General features: G+C 34.9%; 1 protein-coding gene across 2 annotated transcripts in view; it reads left to right on the top strand.

The window, feature by feature from the left end:
- Dpit47 (DNA polymerase interacting tpr containing protein of 47kD) overlaps nt 1-24,690 on the top strand; it is a 214,895-nt gene that overhangs the window by 179,078 nt on the left and 11,127 nt on the right. For both annotated transcript variants that reach the window (XM_090393941.1, XM_090393935.1), the window contains exon 10: nt 10,400-10,490. In XM_090393941.1, the coding sequence (XP_090250067.1) occupies nt 10,400-10,490 (91 nt within the window). The remainder of the gene's footprint in view (nt 1-10,399; nt 10,491-24,690) is intronic.

Here is a 24,690-nt window from a genome sequence, read left to right as displayed (position 1 = left end):
AACAAGACAACTTGTCAGCCATTATACATTTTACATAACTTCTCGCTTGCTATTTACATGGAGTGTGCATGCTCTCCAAGGAGTTTGATGTGTGATTGACAGTTGACAGAGAGCACATTCAGTATCTGGGGAATGAGAAAACAAGAAAAGAGAGAGCTAATGGAAATTTGAGAATGGTAACCTTTTAAGTTTTTGAATGACAGTTGGGAGAATATTAATAAAAGATTCTGAAAAAGAATCAACTGTGAGTCTTTAAACTGGAGGAATTAAGACTGTCAACAAATATTTAATAAATAAAATAAGATATTGCAGTCAACATTGTAATTGAATGTTCAAGGAAAAGTGAATGGAAAGTTTCATCTTCTGTCTTAAGACACCAGATTACTATGGATAAAGCAATTGGTGAAATTTGAAACTGTTAAGTGGCTTAACTAATGAAGAGCTCAACTTATATATGTTGTTTATGAAGTAGTAGAAGAAACTTCTTTCTCTGGTACAAGAATTAGTAAATTGTGTGACAAATATTCTTACCTCTTAACTACAAGAGGTAAGAATATTTATACTTAAGTAAGACAGGAGGAATACTATTATATGCTACATAAGGGAGATAAAAAAAAAAAAAAAAAAAAAAAAGATCTGAATCAAAAGAAGAAGAAAATTTTATATTTTTGGAAAGGGCATAACAAAGAAACTGACAATGATTTTTTGTTGTTGTGAAAACATGGTGTTTAGTATGTTAAGCATGATTAAGTATATGTCAAACAATCCAATAATAGAATGAGCCAGAGAATGAATGATTTTAATATTTTTGGATAAGAAAATCTCTAAAGTGTAGATTTATTTTAAAAGGCCTTGGATCCAATTAAGTTTGTATTTATTTATGTAATTTTATTATTTATATGTATACAATGTTTTAGTTTCATTAAATGTATATATATTTTTTATTTGGTTTCAAGTCAGTGATTTTCTGGATTCTAAAGAAATAGTTAAAAGTCATTGCACCAATTGAAATTGAACTCTTGTGTAATTAATAAACACTTAGAGTATTAAAAAAAAAAAAAAAAAAAATTTATAGAGATGATAAAAATTTTCTTTACAGAGACAGTAAAGGATTAAAATAAACAATAGTGCAACTGACAGTTTTTTTAAATAACTGGAACAGCTGATTATAATATTGCCTGTGGTATTTCTTTATCCTGAATGTTCTGAAGTTGAGATTACATTCGTTTTAGCAGTACTTGTAATTACAGATGAAACAATATTGCATGTAGACACAAGGATTAAATTAAAATTATTTATTTTCAGATATTTCAATCTGAATATGTGTTATATGTGAATATATTCTGAATCTGAATATGGAATAAGTGAAACATGGTTGAATGAAGATGATATCGTAACAGGAATAGAAATGGAAGGGCACAGTATTTTTTGTGAGGATAGAAAGGACACGAAGGGAGGGGGAGTGCTGCTGATGATAGCAGGGGAATTAAGTCCACATAAGGTAGACATGAAAGATGGAAATAGTGACAATGGTTATGAGGCAGTGTGGTGTAATGTGGAGGTTGAGAGGAAGACATATTTAGTTGGATGTTGCTGTAGGCCTGGGAATGTGGAAGGTGGTGATGAAGAAATGTATAAACAACTTGGATTAGTGAACAAAGGAAGGGTAATTATTATGGGTGATTTTAATTATGGTGGTATAGATCGGAATGAAGAGATAGCATTTGGAAATAAGGAAAGTGAATTTCTCGAGTTCTTGAGAGATGACTATCTCAGGCAGCATGTAAAGAAAGGCATGTGAGGATCAAGAGTTCTAGATCTCATCATTTCATCAGAGGATGTAATTGTTAGAGGGATTTCACATTTTCCTCCAGTTGGTGAAAGTGATCATGAAGTAATCACCTGTGTTGTGGCTAGTCATATGCAGGCTTTTGCGAAGAAAGGATATATGTGGAATTATAAGGCTGGTGATTATGACAAGCTTAGGATACAACTTCAAGCTATAACATGGAATGAGGAGTTGAGCAGTAAGGAAATAAATGCTGCATAGGAACTTACAAAGAAATACATAACAGCATCAATGTATGAATGTATCCCAAAGGCCAAAAGGCTGAATAAGGTTGGTGTAAAATGAATGAATGTAGAGCTTAAGCATGAAATCTGGAAAAAAGAAAGTCCTTTGGAGGAAGTACAAGATGAATAATGGTAATCAGTCACATGAAGAATATAAAGAACAAGCCAGGAGAGTGACTCAGTTAGTAAGGAAAACAAAAGCAGAGTATGAGCAGAAATTGGCAAATCAGGTTAAGAAACACCCTAGAGAGTTTGTTAGATATGTGGCAAGTAGAAGGAAGAATAATAATGGAAAGATGAAGTTAAAGGATGAAAGTGGTAGAATGGTAACTGCTGCAGAAGACATTGTTGAGGTATTCAGTGATCAATTTATAAGTGTGTTTCGTCCTGATCAGGGTGGAATCATGAGGAACTGAAGTGTAGAGGACATAGGAGAGGATAGCTTAATTGTGTGTGAGCAGGAGGTATTTGAGGAAATAAATAACCTTGATGTTAATAAGGCAATAGGATTTGATGAAATATCACCATGCATCTTAAGAGAATGTTCTAGGGAACTGGCAGTAGCATTGGCATGCCTGTTTAACAAGAGTTTTGCAACAGCACAGGTTCCAAGGAAGTGGAAGGAGGATAAAATTGTTCCACTGCATAAAGGCAGTGATAAGGCTGTAGCTTAAAATTATAGACCGGTCTGTATATCTGGAGTTGTGGTGAAGGTCTTGGAGATATTGGTGAGAAGTAGGATACAGAAATGGGTTGATAACAGCAGTATTCTCTGTGGTTATCAGAGAATACTGCTGTACTGGGTTTGTTAAGGGGAGATCATGTTTCACTAACTTACTTATGTACTATGATAAGGTGACAAATACCTTGGACAGAGGAGATGCATATACAGTGGTGTACTTGGATTTTGCAAAGGCTTTTGATAGACTACCACATGGCATAATTAAATTGAAAGAGATGGGATTGGATAACAGACTTCTGTGTTGGATCAGTGACTGACTGTCAGATAGGTATCAGAAAGTTGTATATGGGGTTGCAGTATTCGAAAGAGAAAGGTCACCAGTGGTGTGCCACAGGGGGTCAGTTTTGGAGCCATTGTTGTTCAATTTGTATGTTAATGATATTGGGTTGCGTTTTACTAGTGACATCCAGCTGTTTGCAGATGATGCAAAACTGGGGAGAGCAATGCACAGTCAGGCTGATGTTAATGCTTTACAAGAGGACTTGAATAGATTGCATGAATGGGCAGCTAAGTGGAACTGTCAGTTCAGTGTTGCCAAGTGTAAGGTTTGGGATTTGGTAAGCAACGATGGGATACCAAGTATACACTTGGTGGGCAAACTTGAACAGAATTAGAGGAGATGAGAGATCTAGGTATGATGGTGGACAAGGACCTGAAATTCAGGGGCCACATTGCACAAGTTGTGAAGACATCACATCGAATAATGGCAATGATGCGGAGAACACTGACATACAGAAATAGAGAGGTTATGATTCCATTGTATAAGGCCTTGATCAGTCCTCATATGACTTATTGCGCACAGATTTGGTCGCCAGGTTTTCATGGTGACGAGGATATGTTGGAAAGGGTAGTACAGAGAAGATTCACAAAGGTAGTCAGTGGTCTTTGGAATGTGGAGTACGAGGACAGATTGAGGGAATGTAAGTTGCAGAGCCTCGTGAATAGGAGGAAGAGGGAGGATATGATTGAGACTTATAAATTGGTCAGGGGTTGTTATCAGGTAGACATGAAAGAGATTTTTCATAGAATTGGAGAGGGAAGTAGAACAAGAGGCCATTGCTGGAAACTGTATAAGGAGGGTGTGAGCAAAGGAGTGAGAAGCAGGTTCTTTGCATGGAGGGTGGTTGGTGAGTGTGCTGTGGATGTGGACACATTGAATCAGTTTAAGACGGTCGATGAGCATTGTATGCAATAGTGAGTACCTACCGCGATGAGTCTCTGACTCCATGGAGGTCGGGTGTTGATAATAATAATATAATAATAAATTTAGTTTAATCCTTTATCCAAGTGTGAGCAAACAAAGTTTGCGCCCGAAAGTATCTTCATGACTGGGGTGAGGTGGTGCAACTCGTTGCAAAGGTGGAGCAAGCTAACATCATTCCTATCTCAGTATCTCCCATAATGCAAAACACATCTCCTTGCGGATATGTCTAATGTTATGCATTAAGGGAAGGGCCACTACCCAGACTAGTTTTCTGGGTAGTGGCCCTTCCCTTAATGGGAAAAGTCTAATGGGAAATAGTCTAACCAAGTGAAAAATAAACTTTCAACAATAATAATAATAATATTATAGGATGTCATCAGTGACTGTTAGGTTAACAGATACAAGGCAGAATGTTAGACTGTTAATAATGGATTATTTAAAACATACGAGCTGCATGATGACATAAATAATAATACTTTAAGAAGAGGGAAAAAATACTGATGACTGATGACAATCAGACTTTCCCATTAAGAATTATAGACACATAAACATAAGAATATTTTAATATTTGCCAAATATTTCAGTCTGAAAATAACAGACTATCTTCAGTGGCTACATAGGAACAGTTTTTTAGCAAGGTGGAATACAAACAATTGATCACTCAATGTAACATCACGAGCCGCGTGATGTTACATTGCTAAGAATTAAAGAGAGGAAAAATTTCATCAGAGTGATGATTAAATTATAGGTATTAATTCACAATTTCATATAATAATCTTAATTTATAAATAACATTAGACTAATGTAGGAATTAAAAGTTTCAATTTAAAAAATAAAAAAATTAATGTGTTATCCTGATTAAACTTTCCCATATTTTTGATAAGGATATACAGTCAATTCTATTCAAGTTAGGGCAATGAAGTAAGTCCTCAGTACTCTCTTTGAATAGGCATTCAAATTTATAGCAACATCTGTGTAGAAAGTGAGTCTTGGACCAGAGGATGTTGTGGCTTGTCTCTATCCCGTGCTGAGCCAATCAGACTTATCGGATTTGTTGTGCTGAATGTATGATTGATGTTCTTGAATTCTTTTTTCTATAGAGCATCCTGTTTGTCCAAAGTAGGACAGATTGCAGTTACAAGGAAATTGATACATACACACACACACACCAGGCATAGTTGAGCGTTTATCTTTAGAAGAGGGGAAATAGGTGGATATTTTGTTAATAGGTATATAAGTGGCTGTATCATATTTCTTATTATAAATCATATTGCTCTATTGTCTAAATATATTATCTATAAGCATTGTCTAAATGCCTTGCTACATAAGGGTAAATTACTTCAAAGATGATAGCAGAAATTTGTTTTGGTGTTGAGTACTACAGGTAAGTGAATAAATTTTTTTACAGTTGTATTCCAGGAATTTAATTGTCACATTGTGTACCCTATGATAGTACAGCATAAACCATGTCATGCAGGCTAGTGCAGTACTCAGTTTGCTGTATTGGCTGTTTTCTTCATGAAACTAGATGAACTGTCAAAGGTCTACTGCTGGATCAACCTCATCCTCAACCTAACTGTAGATAGTTAATATCATTATTATTTTTCCCCCTCCCACTATTTTGCCTGGTTGCTTGTAGCCACTGTTTTCAAAATCAGCCTGCTATTCCCTAAGTCTTGCCTGTGCTCCTCTTTACCTTTGGTATCTTGTTTATATATATATATATATATTTATTTATTTAATTTAATTGTTTATTGGTTGTATTTTAAAATTTTTTTTGATTTGGGAATTCCTAATTTTGTTTAATATTTTTACACCTTAATTTTCTTAACATTTTCATCTCAGTGGTTTCATTAATTTGTCTAATTTTTGTATTTTTTGCATGTGTTTCTGTTACATATTAGTAGATCTGATAACGCTTTCTATATTCTTTTTTTTTTTTTCTTTACTTATTGTTCTTATTCTTGCAGATATAATATCCAGATATTCTGCTACATTTTTGTTGCTCATCAGTATTTCATTCTGTATAATGCCATAGTTATTTAATTCTATTCCTGAATATGTTATCTTACTACCGTGTTCAATTATTTCCTTTGATTTCTAATTTAAATGTGGATTCTCTAGTAACAGTTATTGTTTTGGTTATGTAACAGTTAATGGTATTCCAGGAAATTTATGAAGTCGGGAATTTAGTGTAGTAGTGGATAGAGTTGAGTTTAGAGGGCATATTGCTAAAGTAACCAGGCCAGCTCACAGGATTACTTGATTAATGAAGAACACACTATCAAACAGAGATAAGGATATTATCATTCCTCTTTATAAAACCCTGATATGACCACATCTGAATTACTGTGTTTAGTTCTGGTCACCTGGGATTCTTGGAGATAAGGAAGTAGTGAAGATCTAGAGGTGACTGATCAAGATGGTGAGTGGTCTGTGGAATGCTCCTTATGAGGACAGATTGAGAGTTTGTTGGTTGATAGGCAAAAAAAAATAAAAGAAAAGAAAGGGGGAGAGGGGGGGATGTGATAGAAACATTTAAGTTACTTAAAGGATTTTATAGGATTAATATAAAGGAAATATTTCAACACTAGAGCCTGTGTAGCTCAGTGGATGTGGCGTTTGCATACCACGGTGCTTGACTGCACGAAAGAAGACTTTTTGGTTTTGAATCTAGTCGGTGACTAGAAGAAATTTTTCTAAGCCTTTTTACGACTGGTTCCCGAGTTAGTCGATCTCTGGCACGGGCAAGCGGGTTTTTTCTCCCAGAAACTCGGGTTTTTCGTCCTGTAAACACAAGAAAATCGACCATAGAACCCACATTATTTTAGACATTAAATTAAATGATTGGGTATCGGTGGAAATTGAACTGCCCACTCAGTCTCCAAAAGTTAGATAGGGCTAAACGGCCTCGCCTACTCCCTATATACGGGAATAAAAGGCGTTGGCTGATTTTTTTTTATTTTTTTTTTATTTTAGCACTTGGCTAGAGAGGGACAGGACAAGAGGCCATTCCTGGAAGTTGGGCAAGAGTAGGGTTAGCAATGGGAGTGGTGAATATATGGAATGGGTTGCCTGAGTCAGTTGTGAGTTCTATGTCTGTTAATGATAGATATGATGTTGATAGTTTGGATCTCCTGTGATGAGTCTTGGTACTCCATGGTGGTACCCATGCAATAATAATAATAATAACAGCAGCAGTGGTAGAAAATTCCATGCCTTCATATTTGACCAGAAGTGCTCAAATATGAAGGCATAAAAGTTTTACAGTAGCTCTAACCAGTTTCCAGAAAACTGGTTAGAGGATCAAAATTCAGATTGAAATAGAACTGTCATAATTCCCATCTGCAAAGAAAGGGAAATGAAACCAAAGGTGAGAATTACAGAAGGATTTCCCTGCTGAGTGTTCCTGGTAAGATTTATTTAAGTATACTTGAAAAAGGGCTAAGAAGAATTGTGAAAAGGAAGCTTGGAGAGGAACAAACTGGGTTCAGGCCAAATGGAGGTTGTCTGAATCAGATTTTCACTTTAAGACACATAGTTGAGAAATCATGAAAATATAACAATGATCTGAATTTAAGTTTTGTAGATCTAGGAAAAAACCTATGACAAGCTGCCAAGAGAAAAGTATTCAAAACATTACAATATTGTAGTGCACCATCATCCAAAGAGATCTTGGGGCTATGGTGAATGAGGATCTAAAATTTAGAGGACACATTGCCAAAATTGTGAAGACAACACAACAAATTAATGATGCAGAGACACTGACTTGTAAAAGTAAGGAGATGCTGATTCCGTTATATAAGGCCTTGATTAGACCACATGGTTCACTGTGTTCACTCTGGTCACCGGTTTTCAAAAGGATGAAGAGATATTGGAAAGAGTACAGAGGCAATTGATTAAAGTAGTTTCTGGCATCTGGAATGTTGGATATGAAGAAAGGTTGAAAAGATGCACTTTGGTGAGATAGGAGGAATAGAGATGTACAAGTTGGTAAGGGATTATTATAGGATTAACGTTAAAGGGATTTTTCATAAAATAGTGGGAGGAGAACAAGGGATCATCATTCCTGGGAAGCTATATAAGGAGAGTGTGAGCAAGGGAGTAAGAAGATTTTTTGCATGGAGAGATATGAATGATTGGAATGCATTGCCTAAAAGTGTGATGTCTGAAGAGAATTTGAATGTGTTTAAGACATGGTATAATGAGCTGTGTGTGTGTGTGTGTGTGTGAGTGTGAGTGTGTGTGAGAGAGAAAGAGACCTCCTGTGATGTGTCTTTGACTCCATGGGGATCAAAGGCTCATTGCATAATAATATTGCATAAATAGGATATATCAAGCCAATATGTTGTCCATATTTGAGTTGTCATCCATGCAAGGGGAGTGGTGAATATATGGAATAGGTTGCTCAAGTGCTTTTATTATTATTATGTGACACCTCCAGGGAGTCCAAAGACTCATCGAGAGAGAGTGTGCCAACAGCATCGAACAATTGATCTCCTTCCAACTACTAACTGTGCTCAAACTTGCTTAATTTTTGCGTGAGCTATTAGTAGCAGAGGCACCGCCAATCGACCAACCTTTGTCTGTTAATGCTTTCAAGGAGAACTACGATAGATATTATGTTAATAGTTTGGTGTTAAATCAGATGTGCATGCCCTTGTCTCACTGAGTTAGTCCCCCCCCCCCCCCCGAGTTATTCATCATTTATATGAATTAATCCTTTTTTTTTTTTTTTTTTTTAAATAACGAAACCTGTGGTGCGTTCATAATTAGAAGAAACACACGTATAAACCACAGTGAAAATTATTTAATTGTAAATATTTCATCCTAAGTATCTTAGGACATCATCAGTACAATATTTAAACAAAATTAGGAATAACATACAGTTAGGGTGCATGATTACAATAGAATCTCATGAAAACATCCATTGGGAAAAGGCTAAACTTTTACATAGATCTTTATTTAAACATGAACGTTTATACAAAGAAAGTTCTGAAGCCCTACTACACAGACCAAACCTAAACCACAATGACGTTCTTACTATTCCTAAAGTATGGGAAATTATCATACAAAATTGTGTTAAATAATTAACTTTTTTTTTGTACTACTTTAGCACGTTATGCATGTTTTCATGAGATTCTATTGTAATCATGCGCCCTAACTGTATGTTATTCCTAATTTTGTTTAAATACTGTACTGATGATGTCCTAAGATACTTAGGATGAAATATTTACAATTAAATAATTTTCACTGTGGTTTATACGTGTGTTTCTTCTAATGATGAATTAATCCTGATTTCAGAACTAGAGATATTCATCTTAGCTCTTTACTTTATGCAGTTGATTATGTTCTCCTAAACAAGCCAATAGAAGTCTCTAAGGATTTCCTAACTATATTGAATAATAGCTCTAATAAATTTGTTGTGAAAATCAGGAATAAAAAGACAAAAACTTTGAAAATAGGCAGGAACACTGTGAAAACATCTGTATCCTGAATAGAAAACCTATAGTGTAAGTAAAACATTTCAGCTATTTAGGCACAATTTTTAGTGAAGATGGCAAATTAAATATGGAAATATACAACAGAAAGACAAGTTTTAGAAATAAAACACTTGATCAAAGACTGGAAACCTGAAAAAAAAAATAGGTATAAGAGTTTTGAGAAAGATTAGGAGAGTGAACAAGTGGCTTCAGTGGCAATATCATATTGTAGATTAAGATATTAGGAAAGAACTTGACGTCAGCAGTCAGGAATGTATTCCTTCCTTCCATTTTCTGGAAGGAAAAAGACCTGGAGGAAGACTAAGATCTAGGTAAATTAATACAGTAAGTAGCTCCTTAGAAGACTGAAATATAAGATCTGATAATATTGGAGTCTTGACAGAGAGCAGTTTAATTTGGAGGATAATTGTCAGTAGGGAGCTTTAATGGTATAACCTTTTTTGGTGTTTAGCTCTCATAATATCCTGTACATCCCTATTCCTCCTGAGAGTGCATGTCAGAAATTTGATGAACATGATGAATATTTGAAACCAAATCTTTTTTTTTTTTTTTTTTTTTTTTTTTTAACTCCTCTTTTACTTTTTACTGAATCTGCAAAATGGGTGTTTTCTTTTTTTAGCATATTGGGCATGTTTCTGATACCTAGTGAAGATATTCATATTTATGAATTTACACAAAACACACACGTGTTGAAAACGTGTTTTCAACACGTGTGTTTTGTGTCCCTAAATTCATAAATATGAATGCTGATCACCGTGTAACCTTAAAAGAAATAGTGAAGATGTTGATGTACTTCCATGTACTGCAGAAAAGAATTGCTGTTTATTTAGTTATTTATTTATTTTTATTGATTATTTTTTTTTTTACTGTTTTTAGTTTCTATGATCATCTGGTTGTAATGTTTGGTTCTTCTGAAAACAGACCACAGTGGGACCGTTCTGGATGTTATGAACCAAGCAAAATACAGGTAATTTTTTTTTTTTAACAGTCATTGACAGTTTATGTTTTTAAAATTTAGTTATATTGTATAATTTTTTATTTATACAATTGATTCTTCTTGTTGAGAGGCTTATACGCTGGTTAAACATGATAACTAATATTTAAGGAATTGACTGCGTATACTAGAAATATAGATTAAATAACTTTATCCCTAAATTAATCCCTAGCCGACATAAACAGAGCTATTTCAACGCTAGAAAATGAGCTTTCACTTATGCTGAATCACGAGCTTTGGTCGGTCCTACATGACGTCTCGTGTACGGCAGCTATAAAAGAATTTGAACGAGTACGGAGCCGACATATCAACAAGTTTGATAAATTAATAAAGAACTCGGCGTCCAAACCTAAACTACAAACCAACACTGTTGTTAACCTTTCGTCAGCTACCTTAAAGCCAGAAGCACTCCATGCTCTGTCACGTGGTCACAACTTCGCCATTGCTCCTAAGAAATTACCGGCCGAGGAATTAATGATCCAAATTGAACACGGGATTCGCCAACGATATTAGATTGGATGTAGCCTGTATTCTCAATAAAGCAAAACCTCCAAAATCCAACATATCCGTTAGTGAATACAAGGCACTACAAGAATTGAAGAGAAACAAAAAAATAGTGATCACTAAAGCGGATAAGGGGAACGCCACTGTGGTACTCAATCTTAAAGACTACACAGGTAAGCTCAAGGCTTTATTATTAGATCGTTCCACTTACCTCCCCATTGATTACAATCCCACCAACTCACAAATTAGAAAACTCCATAGGCTCCTTAAGAAGGTCACTTCTTGGCCTGTGGAGATTACCAACAGACTAAAACCCTATAACTCTAGACCCCCCGCATATATGGGCTCCCAAAAATACACAAAGAAAATGTGCCATTACGTCCCATAGTGGATGGCATTGATTCCCCCACTTACAAACTAGCCAAGCATTTAGCCAAAGCGCTCTCACACTATACTGGCAATACACCATCACACATAAAAAACTCAGCCCACTTCAAAGCCAGTATAGAAAACCTTACACTCCAACATAATGACATAATGGTCAGTTTTGATGTCTCCTCCCTATTCACGAATGTCCCCCTCAAAGAAACCTTAGAGCTAATCCAAGCTAAATTTCCTCCCGATATCTCAGCCCTATTTCAGTTTACAATGAACTCAGGCTATTTCGTTTGGCTGGAAAAATTCTACAAACAGATAGAGAGGACAGCCATGGGTTCACCACTTTCCCCACCCTTGGCCAACTTCTTCATGGAGACGTTTGAAGAAAAAGCCTTAAACTCAGCCCCACAAAAACCTACCATATGGCTTCGCTACGTTGATGATGTTTTCGCTATTTGGCCACATGGCCCAGATTCACTCCTCTCCTTCCTAACACACTTGAACAACCAACACCCTAGAATCAAATTCACCCTGGAAAAAGAGGAAAACAATAACCTTCCCTTCCTAGACACACACTAGTCACCCGCCAACCTGATGGAACCTTGGTTTTCTCAGTTTATAGAAAACCCACCCATACAGGCAGATACATTCACCAACAATCCCACCACCTCCCCTCACAACAATATGGAGTTATTAAAACATTATTCAACAGGGCAAAAATAATCTGTTCTAATGATCAAGCCCTTACCACTGAACTAAATCACATCCGTGACACTTTCTCAGCCAACGGCTACCCCCTCCAAAAAATCCAAAAAATACTTAACCCAGTTATCCACAACCCACCACCCCCTCCCCTTCACAAAAAAGATTACTCTAAATCCATCACCATTCCCTACATCCGAGGCACCTCGGAAAAAATCAATAAAATCTTAAAAAAACATGACTTGACCACTTGTTACAGACTACATAGAAAACTGGCATCCCTTATCTGCTCCACCAAAGACCAACCACTTCCCCTAGACCTACCTGGTGTATACCAGGTCCCTTGCAGCTGTAAACTGTCCTACTTTGGCCAAACAGGCAGGACAGCAAATATCAGAATCTCAGAACACAAGGATTACATCTGATTTCACCAGTACAGCCACTCTGGGCTTGCAGACCACGCTCTGGATACTCGCCACAGAATAAGATGGAAGAAAGCCACAGTAATACACCGCAGCAAGTTCAAGTATGAAAGACTATTCATGGAATCAGCCTCGGCTCTTAGGAACATGCCAAAACTCAACAAATTTGGATGCATGAGACTGCCCCAAATTTGGGAAACTTGTATCAGAAGAACTTCAGCCCAAAGGCCAAGAACTACCAATATAGCCTGCCAGGGGGCACCATCAGGACTTTAGGAAAATGCTAGCTTCCTAGCTTCAGTCTCATTTGCTGTTATTAGTACTTGTGTGCACACGGGTCTTTGTAGTAAGTTCCCAAGAAGATGGCAACGTGGCATTCGCCGAAATATCGGAAAGTATATATTAAAGTTATTTAATCTATATTTCTAGTATACGCTGTCAATTCCTTAAATATTAGTTATCATATACAATTGATTCATATTCATATTTAACAATTAATTCATATGACTTCATTCAGAAATTGTTACTTATTTTCATTGTTATGTTGACTTTAGAGTGGGATATAAAAATGTCAGTATTGAAAAGAAAAAATTATATAAGAGAGTTTTAAAAGAGAATCATCAGAGTAGCTTCCTGAAGTCAGTTGCAAACTCAAATAATATAAATTAAAGATGCCAAGAAATTATATTCTTGGTTTCATCCTTTATCCAAGTGTAAGCAAACAAAGTTTGTAGCCCAGTCGTGAAGTTACTTCACGACTGGGCTACTTTTTACACATGTGTAAAACCTCACATAAATTATTATTCAAAAATTATTCAAATTAGTATCACGTGAGTTGTGACGTCAGCATATCTCTTGGTTAACGTGACTCCAAAATTGGAATTTCGAGAGACATGTATGTGCACTAGGTGCAAGAACTGAGATATAAAAGTTCTCGCTTTGGGAAGGAAGATATTTTTTCCCCTGGGATCATCGCCATGTAGAAGTCTGCTGCCAGTCATGGAGATTTGCACTTGTCATCACTGGGAGCTCGGCAGGAAGGATTAAAAATTCATCATTGGAAAAGGCAATTCCTTAAGTCTAGGTCGTACATGTTGCCTAGGAAGGGAACTCTGAGGATAAAAGGAAATCTGTGGCAAGACAAAGAAATTGGCAGGAAGAACAAAACAGGTAAACAACAAGAAGAAAAATATTATGACTCAGACAATGGAACGAATAAGGACTATCTTACAAGAATGAATTCTATGAACATCAGCTTGTCGTAAGTACCTAGGAGAATGTATAATAGCCCTTGGATAATGCAAGTAATGTGTTCTTGTTCCTTATTCAGTAATGTTTAATGTCAGAGTGTTTAATAAGTACCGAATATAAGAGTCAGCAGACTGTTATGTATTACCTTGATGGACCTGTGGTTTCAGTCAGGTTTTCTCCATGACTGCAGGTCGTAAAGAGTTCAGTTATTCCTGTCTTGGGCTTTTCTTCTCCGTTTTCTTCCAACTTTCTTAATCATTGGGTCTTCCCATCATTGGAAAAGTGATGTGCTGGTCTTCCAGGTTTTCTTTTGGTATCTCTCGGATACCAGTTTGTAACTCTGGCTGTCCATCTGTTGTCTCTCATTCTCTTCTACAACAGCAAAAGATGTCCTTCCCATCTTCTTTTGCTGTTGTAGATTGTTTTTATTATATCTGTGAGTCTAGACTTCTTCCTGATTTCTGTGTGTCTTATGGTCTATTTTGTTTTTATTGCATATTCTTCTTTCTATTGCACGTTGAGTTGTTATTAAGCTTTGTTCTTCTTTTAAAGTTGTGTTCCATGTTTCACTGCCATAAGTTAATGCTGGTAAGATGTGACTATTGAAAAGATGGGCTCTTATGTCTATACCTATGTTTTGGTTGGTAATTGTTGATTTTATTTTGTTGAAGGCTATCCAAGCAGCTCTTTTTCTCCTTGCTATTTTCATTTGACATATCATTATTCATTTTTATGGACTGGCCGAGGTAGATGTATTCTTCAACTTTTTCGATGGTGTGAGATTCTAGAGTGATTGCATAATCTTTACAGTATTTGTTTTTCACCCATCTTGTTTTGTCAGGGTGTATTTCCAATCCAATTTTTTGGCAGTTTTGGCTTATGTTATTCAGCATTGATTCTAGGAGTTTGGGTGAGTGAGATATTAATGCCACATCATCGGTGAATAATAGGATATTTAATATTTCACCGTCAATGTTTATTCCATCTTTCATGTCAATTTTCGAATGATGCTGTCCAGAGTAGATGCGAAGAGATTAGGTGATAAGACATCACCCTGACGTACTCCTCTACTTAAGTTAATTTTAATTGGGCGATTGAAAAGGGTGATATTTGTTGTGCTTCCTTTGTAGATAACTTTTATGAGTTGGATGTATGCTTTTTCTACGCCTTGTTCTATTAAAGCTTGGAATACTGTGTTATGCTCAACAGTGTCAAATGCCTTTTTAAAATCTATAAAAAGAAGACAAAGTGGGATCTGGTATTCTCTACATCTTTCTGTTAGCTGAGTAATAGTTTGAATGTGATCTATTGTTGAAAAGCCTTTTTTGAAACCAGCCTGTTCTTTGCAGCTATTTTCATTGATGGAGGTTTGTATTTGGTTTAGGATGATTCTGGCGAATATTTTATGTGTGCGCTAATAGACAGATAGGTCTGTAGTTACTGATGTCTTCTTTATTACCTTTTTTTTATGCAGAAGTATGGTCTTTTATGTTTTCCATTCAGTAGGTACTTTCCTTAATTGTATGTATCGGGTAAACCTTTCTGCTAGAGCTTTAAAGAGTATTTGTCCACCCATTGTTAATTCATCAGATTTTATACCGTCACTTCCTGGTGAACGGTAATTTTTCATATGGTGGATAGCCACTTTTATTTCTTCAGGTAGGACAGATGGTAATTCCATATTTTCCAAATTTTCGTCTGGTACTAGAGCTGTGATTACTCGTTTAGATGAGTAAAGGTTCTCATAAAACGATTTTACTATTTTTTCCATTTCACCTCTGTTTGTGTGTCTGTTTCCTTGATTGTCTAAGAAGGCTGACGGTAGTGGTTGCTTTAGATTTATTTCTTTTTCTACTTTTTTTTAGTCTACTGCGGAGCCTAGCTGCTTCTGCCAATGTTGTTCTATATATGTTATAGTCGTCTTTGATATTCTGCCTCAGTTGTTTACAAATAATTTTATATTCTAGATGATCTTTTCCTGTATCTTTCAGTATTCTTCTTTTCTTCAGTAGTTCTATTGTTCTTGCTGATAGGAAATGCCTATCAGCAAGAAGGTTCTTTCTTTGCAGTTCATTAATTTATTGTTAAAGTTTGTTAAATCTTCGTCGATGTCATTTTTTAATTTCCAGTCAGTTTCTTCCACCTTTTTTCTAAATTCTTCTGGGTTTATCTGTTTTGAGCGTTTTTTATGGTTGGACTGTGCTCGTATGCGTTCTTCATTTTTTTTATGTATTTTGAGAGTGGCTCTTATTGTACGGTGGTCTGAATGAATGTCGCAGTAAGTTTTCCCAATGACTTCGACATTTTTTATTATTCTTTTGCAATCTGTTAGGATGAAATCAATTTCATTTCTTGTCTCTTCATTTGGAGATTGCCAAGTCCATCTTTTTCCAGTTCTCTTTTTAAAGGAACTATTCATAATGTACAGCCTTTCTGCTTCTACAAATTCTGCCAGGAGTTCACTTCGTTCATTTCTTTCCCCTTTTCCCCACGGTCCAATCTATTTTTCTTCAATAAATCCTGTACCAATCTTTGCATTGAAATCTCCACACACTATTGTGTATGTTGTTTTTTTCAGTAATGTTTCTTGTAGGTGTTCATAGAAATTTTCTATTTCTTCTTTGTCAGCTGTTGAGGTGGATGCGTAGGCTACTATTATTTTTATTGTTATGGATTCTCCAATTTTTAATATTAGTGTTCCTAGTCATTCAGAATGGATTGTACAAGAAATAATATTTTTAGTTAGCTTTTCATTTATGATGAAGCCAACTCCTCCAGTCTCAGATGGTGTTATCTGAGGCTCCCAGGAAAGGTTGGTTGCCATTGTTCCATTTTGCTGTTAATTCAAAAGTCAGTGTGACAAAAGTCATTCACAAAAGTTGGTTTCTAATGGAATGGCTATACAAAGAAACGTGTGAAACATTACTTCACTCCCCTAACCTAAACAGATCCGATGGTCTATGTCTTTCCCCCTTGTGGAAGATAGTACTTTATAAAGCAGTAAATCTTTCCTAACATATAATTGTATACACACACATATATTTAATTATAAAAAAATAAAAATTAAGAAATAATAATAAATAAAAATAAATAATAATAATAATTAAATAAATTTAGGAAATTTAACCTTAGCTACTTAGGTGGCGCTTTGTGAATATAACGGTTATTGTTTAATTAGCCTTGTACCTGTACTGATGATGATGATGAATGTGATACTCAGGTGAAAATTCTGCGAATAAAGAATAATTTACGTGAGTTAATTCCGTTATTATAATAGTTAGTAAAAGTATTGATATGTACTCCTCTATGCATTCCTCTTGAAAATTTTCTAGTATGGTTCTGTCACTGCTTGGTTCATTTAACAAAGATTACTCCAGATCTCTAGGACATCATTATCTTCAATTTTCATGTCACCTTTATCATCTCTGATTCCTTTTACACTCCATTTCTAAGCTTCTTCAATAGTCTCCAGAACATTTTGCCACCTTTCTGATATTTATTTTCCATATTCTTACCCAAGTCTTCCACGACTTTTGTTTTTGTTTAAGAATGTCTGCTGACTTATTTGCTAGAAACTTTTGGGACCACCTCTTTAACTTCTTATATCCTCCATGGTGTTCTTATTTTTCTGTCCTTGCAGACAACTTCACCACATATCTCTCTAGCTGAATGAATCATTCTCTTCTTCATAGTTTGGCACTGAGACTCCAAGGTTTGGTTCATGTTTTCTTCAATAATGTTTGTATAATCGAGTCTACAATTTACCTGTAAAAACTGCTCAACTTGAATTCATTTTAAAATTTTTACATACTATTCTTTTCATTGTGATATCCATTTTTATCCTGCTTAGTACTAAGTAATGGCCACTTCCAGTTTCAAATCCTCTGTACATTCTTGTATCCTGAACCAGCATGATGATATCACTATCAACAATGACTTAGTCAATAAGACTTTTCATATGTTTTCTTCATGTAAACCTTTGCACATCTTTATGTTAAACCATGATTAAGTGAATATAACGGTTATTGTTTAATTAGCCTTGTACCTGTACTGATGATGAATGTGATACTCAGGTGAAAATTCTGCGAATAAAGAATAATTTACGTGAGTTAATTCCGTGTTGTGTGACTACTCTGTGTTGAGTAGTCACACAACACGGAGTACTACTCCGTGACACAACACACAGTGACTACTCCGTGTTGAGCAGAAATCCAATAAATACTTGCTATTATTATTAGCTTTGCCCTTTTCTCCAAATTTTCCCAAAATGTTCCTATATGCCTATTGAGATTCATTTCCTACTCTGCTGTTCAAATCTCCCAACAGGGACCACTTTTTCCTTAGAAGAATTTTCTGTGAGACCATAGGCACAAATAAGTTTCATTGTCCATTGCTTCATTTTGAAGTGTGCCCACATAACTCTACTTGAAACTGCCTTCCAATCGAGAAGTTTATCTTCATGTTTGGTACTGAATGTTATCACTACTCCTTCCTTTCCTTGATTATTATTGCCTGAAAATAACATCTTATACTTATTATTTAGTAATATCTCCCCTGTTTTTGTCTTCTTTGTCTCAGTAATGCCAAGTATGTCCATGTAGTACTTTTCTAATTCTTCTGCAAATTTGATTTCCCCATTAATACTCCTTATATTGATGCAGTTCTTCTGATGTCAGGTTTATTCTTCTTCTAGATGTTTAGTTGGAGCTTGTTCCAGTAGCTGACTTTTCTTTTTTTCCCTGATGAAAACAGCAGGAGCCTTGTTTAACCGGGTGGCACCCCCAGCCATCATTAAATCTCATCATGTTGTGTCATCGTTTGTGTTTGTGATTTAAGCCAATACAGAGTACAGTTTGGTTGGCTAAGTCCCAAATTGCCATCCGATCCTCGTTCATTCAGTACCCAGTAGATACCTACTAATCGCACGCACAACATGAAGGTATGGATTGGACATTAAGTCAAAAGCCCCAGTGTTCTCTGCATTCCTGAAAGGTGATGTGGTGGTCTCCTCCCAGTTATTTGACTTAGTACTTTAAGCGACCACGGTTAAATTTCAGATTATTAGAATACAGATAAGTACTCTCATTTTTATTCCAATATACTAAATATGAGAATTACAGAGTAATTTTCTTAGTGAATGTTTTAAATAATATTTATGCAAGCCTTCTTGACAGTGTGTTAAAAAATTGCATAAGGAAAAAAAAAGAACATGTTAAGTTCAGCCTAAATAGGATTTACATGTACTAACTTTAACAAACATAGTTATGGGAAGTTTTATTTTTCACTTGGTTAGACTATAATAAATTTAGTTTAATCCTTTATCCAAGTGTAAGCAAACAAAGTTTGTGCCTGAAAATATCTTCAGGACAGGTAAGGTAGTGCAACACCAGGCAACTCCGAGCAAAGGTGGACCAAGCTCTCATCACTCCTTGTCCCAGTATCTCCCGAATGCAAAGCACATCTCCATGTCCGCAAGGAGATGTGCTTTGCATTCGGGAGATACTGGGACAAGGAGTGATGAGAGCTTGGTCCACCTTTGCTCGGAGTTGCCTGGTGTTGCACTACCTTACCTCAGTCCTGAAGATATTTTCAGGCACAAACTTTGTTTGCTTACACTTGGATAAAGGATTAAAGTAAATTTATTATAAACATAGTTATTATTAGCTTTGCCCTTTTCTCCAAATTTTCCCAAAATGTTCCTATATGCCTATTGGGATTCATTTCCTACTACATTTATATGGGATATACAGGACATTATAAAGATATGCATTGCCTCTACTTAAATTGTAAGTTGGCAGTTAAATTTTGAGGATGTGTATTCAGCTCTTTAATTTACACTAATGATATTTAATTCGTAAATAAATGCTTCATTAACTCCTCATGACTCTTAACTGATTTAAAAAATTTGGTATGAAAATTAGCATTAAAAAAAAAAAATAGTGGGAACATGGAAAACTTCGACTGCATTCTTAGTAGAGAAAACCTATAAAATAAGCAAACATTGTCTGCTGTAGGCAATTTTTTTACTAAAGATGGCAAATCCAAAATATGTATATAGATAAACTTATATGGAATAAGAGAGAAATTAATGAGGATACTAAATCAGCAGTATCCAAGACAGTGTACAAACCACATTTAACTTATGGATAGTTAAGTTATAAATGAAATGGTTGATCAAAAATCAGATTATAGATATGTGAGTTCTGGGAAAAATTGGGAGAGGGAATGACATCAGTAACAATCATATTAAAAGTGAAGGTATTAGAAAGACTCGGAGAGTATGTGAGTAAAACTAATACGGTAAAACCCTGTTTTTACGTTCCCGCAATTTATGTTTTTCTGCCATTTACGTCATTTTCCGTTGGTCCCGTCTTAAGGCCTGTTCTTACGATATATTGTTTTCCCACCATTAATAATTGGATGTGTACGTTATTTGCCGTGATTTGCATTTTTTTCTCGGGTGGCAATACTGATTTTCTGATTGATTTCTGCAGAAATCTGTGCACTTCTGTTTCCAGATGGCGATGCTTTCATCTGTAGTTTCGATTCTGCCATCACAGTGACTTGCACGCTTGCAGTAGTGATGAGTGATACCGTGATTTTTCAGTCACAGTATGAATTGATATTGCAGAATTTCTGCAACGTAATTTAGTGTTTGAAAAGTTGCAGTGGTGGATTATCCATGTTAGTAACATGGAGAAAAAAGACAGAAAATATATTTCGATATAAGAAAAGATGGCAATTCTGCGACATGTAGATTGACATGCCAGAACATGTGTGCATTTAGCAAAAGATCTTGGACTCTCCATTCCACTTTGAACACGATAGTAAAAAACAGGTCAAGCATTGAACTCAATGCAAAGCAATCTGGCACTATATCAAAAAAAAAAAAAAAAATGAAAAGCAAAAACAATCAACAATTAAAGATTTTTTTAAATAGATAAATGTAAGTAATTGTAAGTTCATTTATTTTCAGTTGTATGTAGACTCACATACTAGCAGTAAGTCATCTTTTAGCCTTTCTTAATCTTTTTTTACATTTCCTGCTATTTACACTTTTTTCCATCAGTCCCCTGATGCTTTTACGAAATAATCAGAGGAAAGGTTAGCATAACAGGTGTTTGATTCCAGGATGGTAAGAGAAAAGATAAGAGGTAAAATAAATCTAAATAATTGTAGCCAGCCAGGCTGTAACAGACTGAAATGTAAGATTTGATAATTTTGGGGACCAGTCAAATAACAGATTTATTTAAACAAAAAAGAAGCTAGTAATAATGTAAACTACCTCGTGATTAACTAATTTTTTGAGAGGAAGTTGACTAAAAAATACCTAATTTTTGTTTTATACAATCATTAATGATGCTTGCTTAGAAAAACAAATTCCTATTAATAAATTGGATTTTTTTTATGTATTTATAAATAAATCATTTTTCATAAGAAATTTATCAGAGTTATCTCAGGATAAAAATAAAATAATATCCAATTTATTTTTTATTTCAGAAGTGGCAATTCCTTCATGATAGGCTAAAGAAAACTATTTTTTCCTTTTGCATCTTTTTCCATTGCACATAACATGTATTCTCATCGGTCTGGTGTTCTTTTCTGTAGGAATAGCATCTGGAAATTATGGGCAATAAGCCTTAAAAAGAGTTGGTTGGATCTAGTATGACCATGAGTATTCACAAATGATTTGTATTTTCCAACATGAACAACTATTAGTTTTCCATTCTGAAATCAGTGGACTTCTTAGATTGGTCTGATTTTCTGTATAGAATGTATGAATTCCATACAGCTACCTCCAAAAGATGGAAATATATTCTCTTATAATATTTATTATTATCAATATAATTTCTTGCTATTATAGTCAACTGCAATGTAGGTGATAACAGCAGATTTATTCTTACGACATTCTCTCATTTGATGTGAATGAATTGTTGAAAGTAGAGTCACACTGTGTTTATCTTTCCATTTCATTTCAAATCCCAAGAAAATAACTATAATCCTCAAATCTCTCTTTCTCTCCACATGTCAAAAGACAAATCTACAATCGCTAATTCTCTTTCTTTCTTTCATCCCAAATTCAGTTTGACAGAGAAAATTGGTCATCTTTACAGATAAAGAAGCTTCCTGTGCAGCTTTCTTATGCTTATCAGAAGCTAGCTTTGTGATATCTCGCTTTCCTCCAGAGGTCACAGAAAATTTTCCCAAACAGATTGTACATGAAACATATCCCTCCTGTTCATACTCCTTAGTAAACAGATACTCTTTTTTCAAATTATCTGTCAGTTTGCAATCCCTTCATTTTCTTTTTATGGACATGGTTTAAACCTGATTATTAAAAAATAATCCTTTCCAATTTTTATAGCAAAGTATCACTTCTACGAATACCTGGGATCTGTGATATCAAAAACAACAATTGTAATACTCTACAGGTAAAACTTTGATTTTGAAACACACAACAAAATATCATTCTTTAAATTACTATTACTATAACCTCGATATATATCGTTTCGAGGTTTCCTTTGCTCCACAATCGATTTTGTATCGACATGAGTGAGGTACTGAAAGACCTCAAACAATAACTTAAATTACCTTTATTATTAAAAAAGGGAAATACAGCTTTTGCTGTCACACATAATTGTTTATTTTATGAATGAAATTTAAAAGCAACAGATATCATATCTAAACTTTGTTTTATGATAATAATAATAATAATGTTTATTACAGGCATTAGCCCAATTACAATTTGTTACACATGGTTGTGAATTGCATAGTAAAAATAGGTAATATTTTTACAAAACAGAATACAAATTACATGCATTAAACATCATCATCATCATCATGTGTATCAAGGATTTAGGCCTAGCATGGCCTGTTCCAGCCTTAGAAGTCATCGTTTAAGAGGATGTCCTGGTTTTCTTTTTCCTAATGGCTTGTTTTGGTAATCTTTCTGTTTTCATTCTTTGAACGTGTTCTATACATTTATGCTTATATTTTTTAATTTTTTCTATTACTGGTCCTTGGTTTAATTCTTTCATCATTTCTTTTGTAATCAAATAGGGTATACTTTGCAGTTTTTCTCATTAACTTCATTTCTGCTATTATTAATCTTTGTCTTTTTTTTTTGTTTTATTGTCCACATTTGCTTCCATACATTGAGACTGGTAGGGCTAATGTATTGTCTGGTTTGTTTTTGAACTAGGTTTGGTTTAAATATAGAGTTAATTACATGATGTTGAAAGTTTATTTCTTTAATAAACTTTCAACAATTTCTTTAATATTTCTTTAATAAATTTACTTCAATAAACTTTCAACATCTTTCTCTAAATCCAGAGTAATTTAATAAAAAGGTTGCACACCTTTTGGCAACCCCAAGATGACCTCGCTATTGCTTCTGCCTGGTATCTCCACTTCTGGGCCTGGCTCCCACTGGAGAGACCTCAATAAAGGGTCTAAACTAGTCTGGGTAGTGGCTCTTCTCTTAATGCATAACATTATGCATATCTGCAAGGAGATGTGTTTTGCATTATGGGAGATACTGAGATAGGAGTGATGTTGGCTTGGTCCACCCTTGCTACGAGTTTTCCGGTGTTGTACTACCTTACCCCAGTCCTGAAGATATTTTCAGGTGCAAACTTTGTTTGTTCACACTTGGATAAAAGATTAAACTAAATTTATTATAGTCTAACCAAGTGAAAAATAAACTTTCAACATGTTAAATAATATGTTTCCTTTAACTTTGTCAAATGCTTTTTCAAAGTCAATAAATGCAATATGTGTTTCTAAATTGTATTCTCTTCTTTTCTCTATTATTAATTTTAGGCAAAAGGTCAGGTCTATACCTTTTCTAAATCCATTCTATACTTCTAAAATAAAGTTTTTGGAATATTTCATTAATTTGCTATATATTTTGTAACAGGAATTTAGTATACTGATGCCTCTATAGTTTTTAGGGTCATCTCTATTACCTTTTTTAAAGATAGGAATCACAATTGCTTTTTTCATTCTATTGGGGGGGGGGGGGGATTAAACATACACTATGTAAATTATAGTAGTAAAAACAAAACATAAAACGTTGGTATTACATAAATTTAGATTACATTGATTGACGATAATTTTTTCGAACTTTAAAATAAAAGTTTGGCATATAATCAAAAAATAATTTTAAATGAAAAAGTTCCTCAGAATAAACAACTAATGTAAGTGTGTTTGTAGTTTACTCTTTATCTTAAGGTGAATAAAATATTTTAAATGCTGTACACATACTACTGCTGCTGTACAGGACTGGTAAATGCTGTACATCTAGTCACATAACATTATGAGATACTAAGGCAAGTGATGTGAAGCTTTATCCATCTTTGCTATGAGTTGCCCCAGTCCTGAAGATACTTCAGGCACAAACTTTGTTTGCTTACACTTGGATAAAGGATTAAGCTAAATATATAACTTATAGTCTAATCAAGTGGGAAAAAACTTCCAACAGCCAAATAGATCACGTACAGACCACATTAACACCTTAAGAACAGTTGGGTAAATTTAACTCTCCTTTATATTTACTGTTTATGGATTATGAAAAATGACTTTGATTCCATTGCTAGAGATTGTGTGTGGAATGCACTTCAAAACAAAGGAATGCCACAGAAGATAATAAACCTCATAAAGGAAGGATATAATAAATTCCAGTGCCAGGTGCTGCATGATGTATATTTGCCACAGTCCTTTCAAACTGTATCTGGAGTACAAGGGTGCCTACTATCCCCCCCCCCCCCCCATTGTTATTTATACTGGTGCTAGATCATGTTCTAGAACAGACAGCAATGAAACATGCCAAAGGAATATCATGAAAAATAAATAAAACTTTAGGTGATCAGACTATGCAGATAATTTATGTCTAATTGCTCACAGACATGCAGATA

This window comes from Typopeltis vanoorti, chromosome 1 (assembly GCF_054136105.1).
Source record: "Typopeltis vanoorti isolate ZY-2024b chromosome 1, IOZ_Tvanoo_1.0, whole genome shotgun sequence".
Lineage (NCBI taxonomy): Eukaryota > Metazoa > Arthropoda > Arachnida > Uropygi > Thelyphonidae > Typopeltis > Typopeltis vanoorti.
Note: the sequence above shows the minus strand (reverse complement) of the source record. Positions and strands in the feature narration are given on the sequence as shown.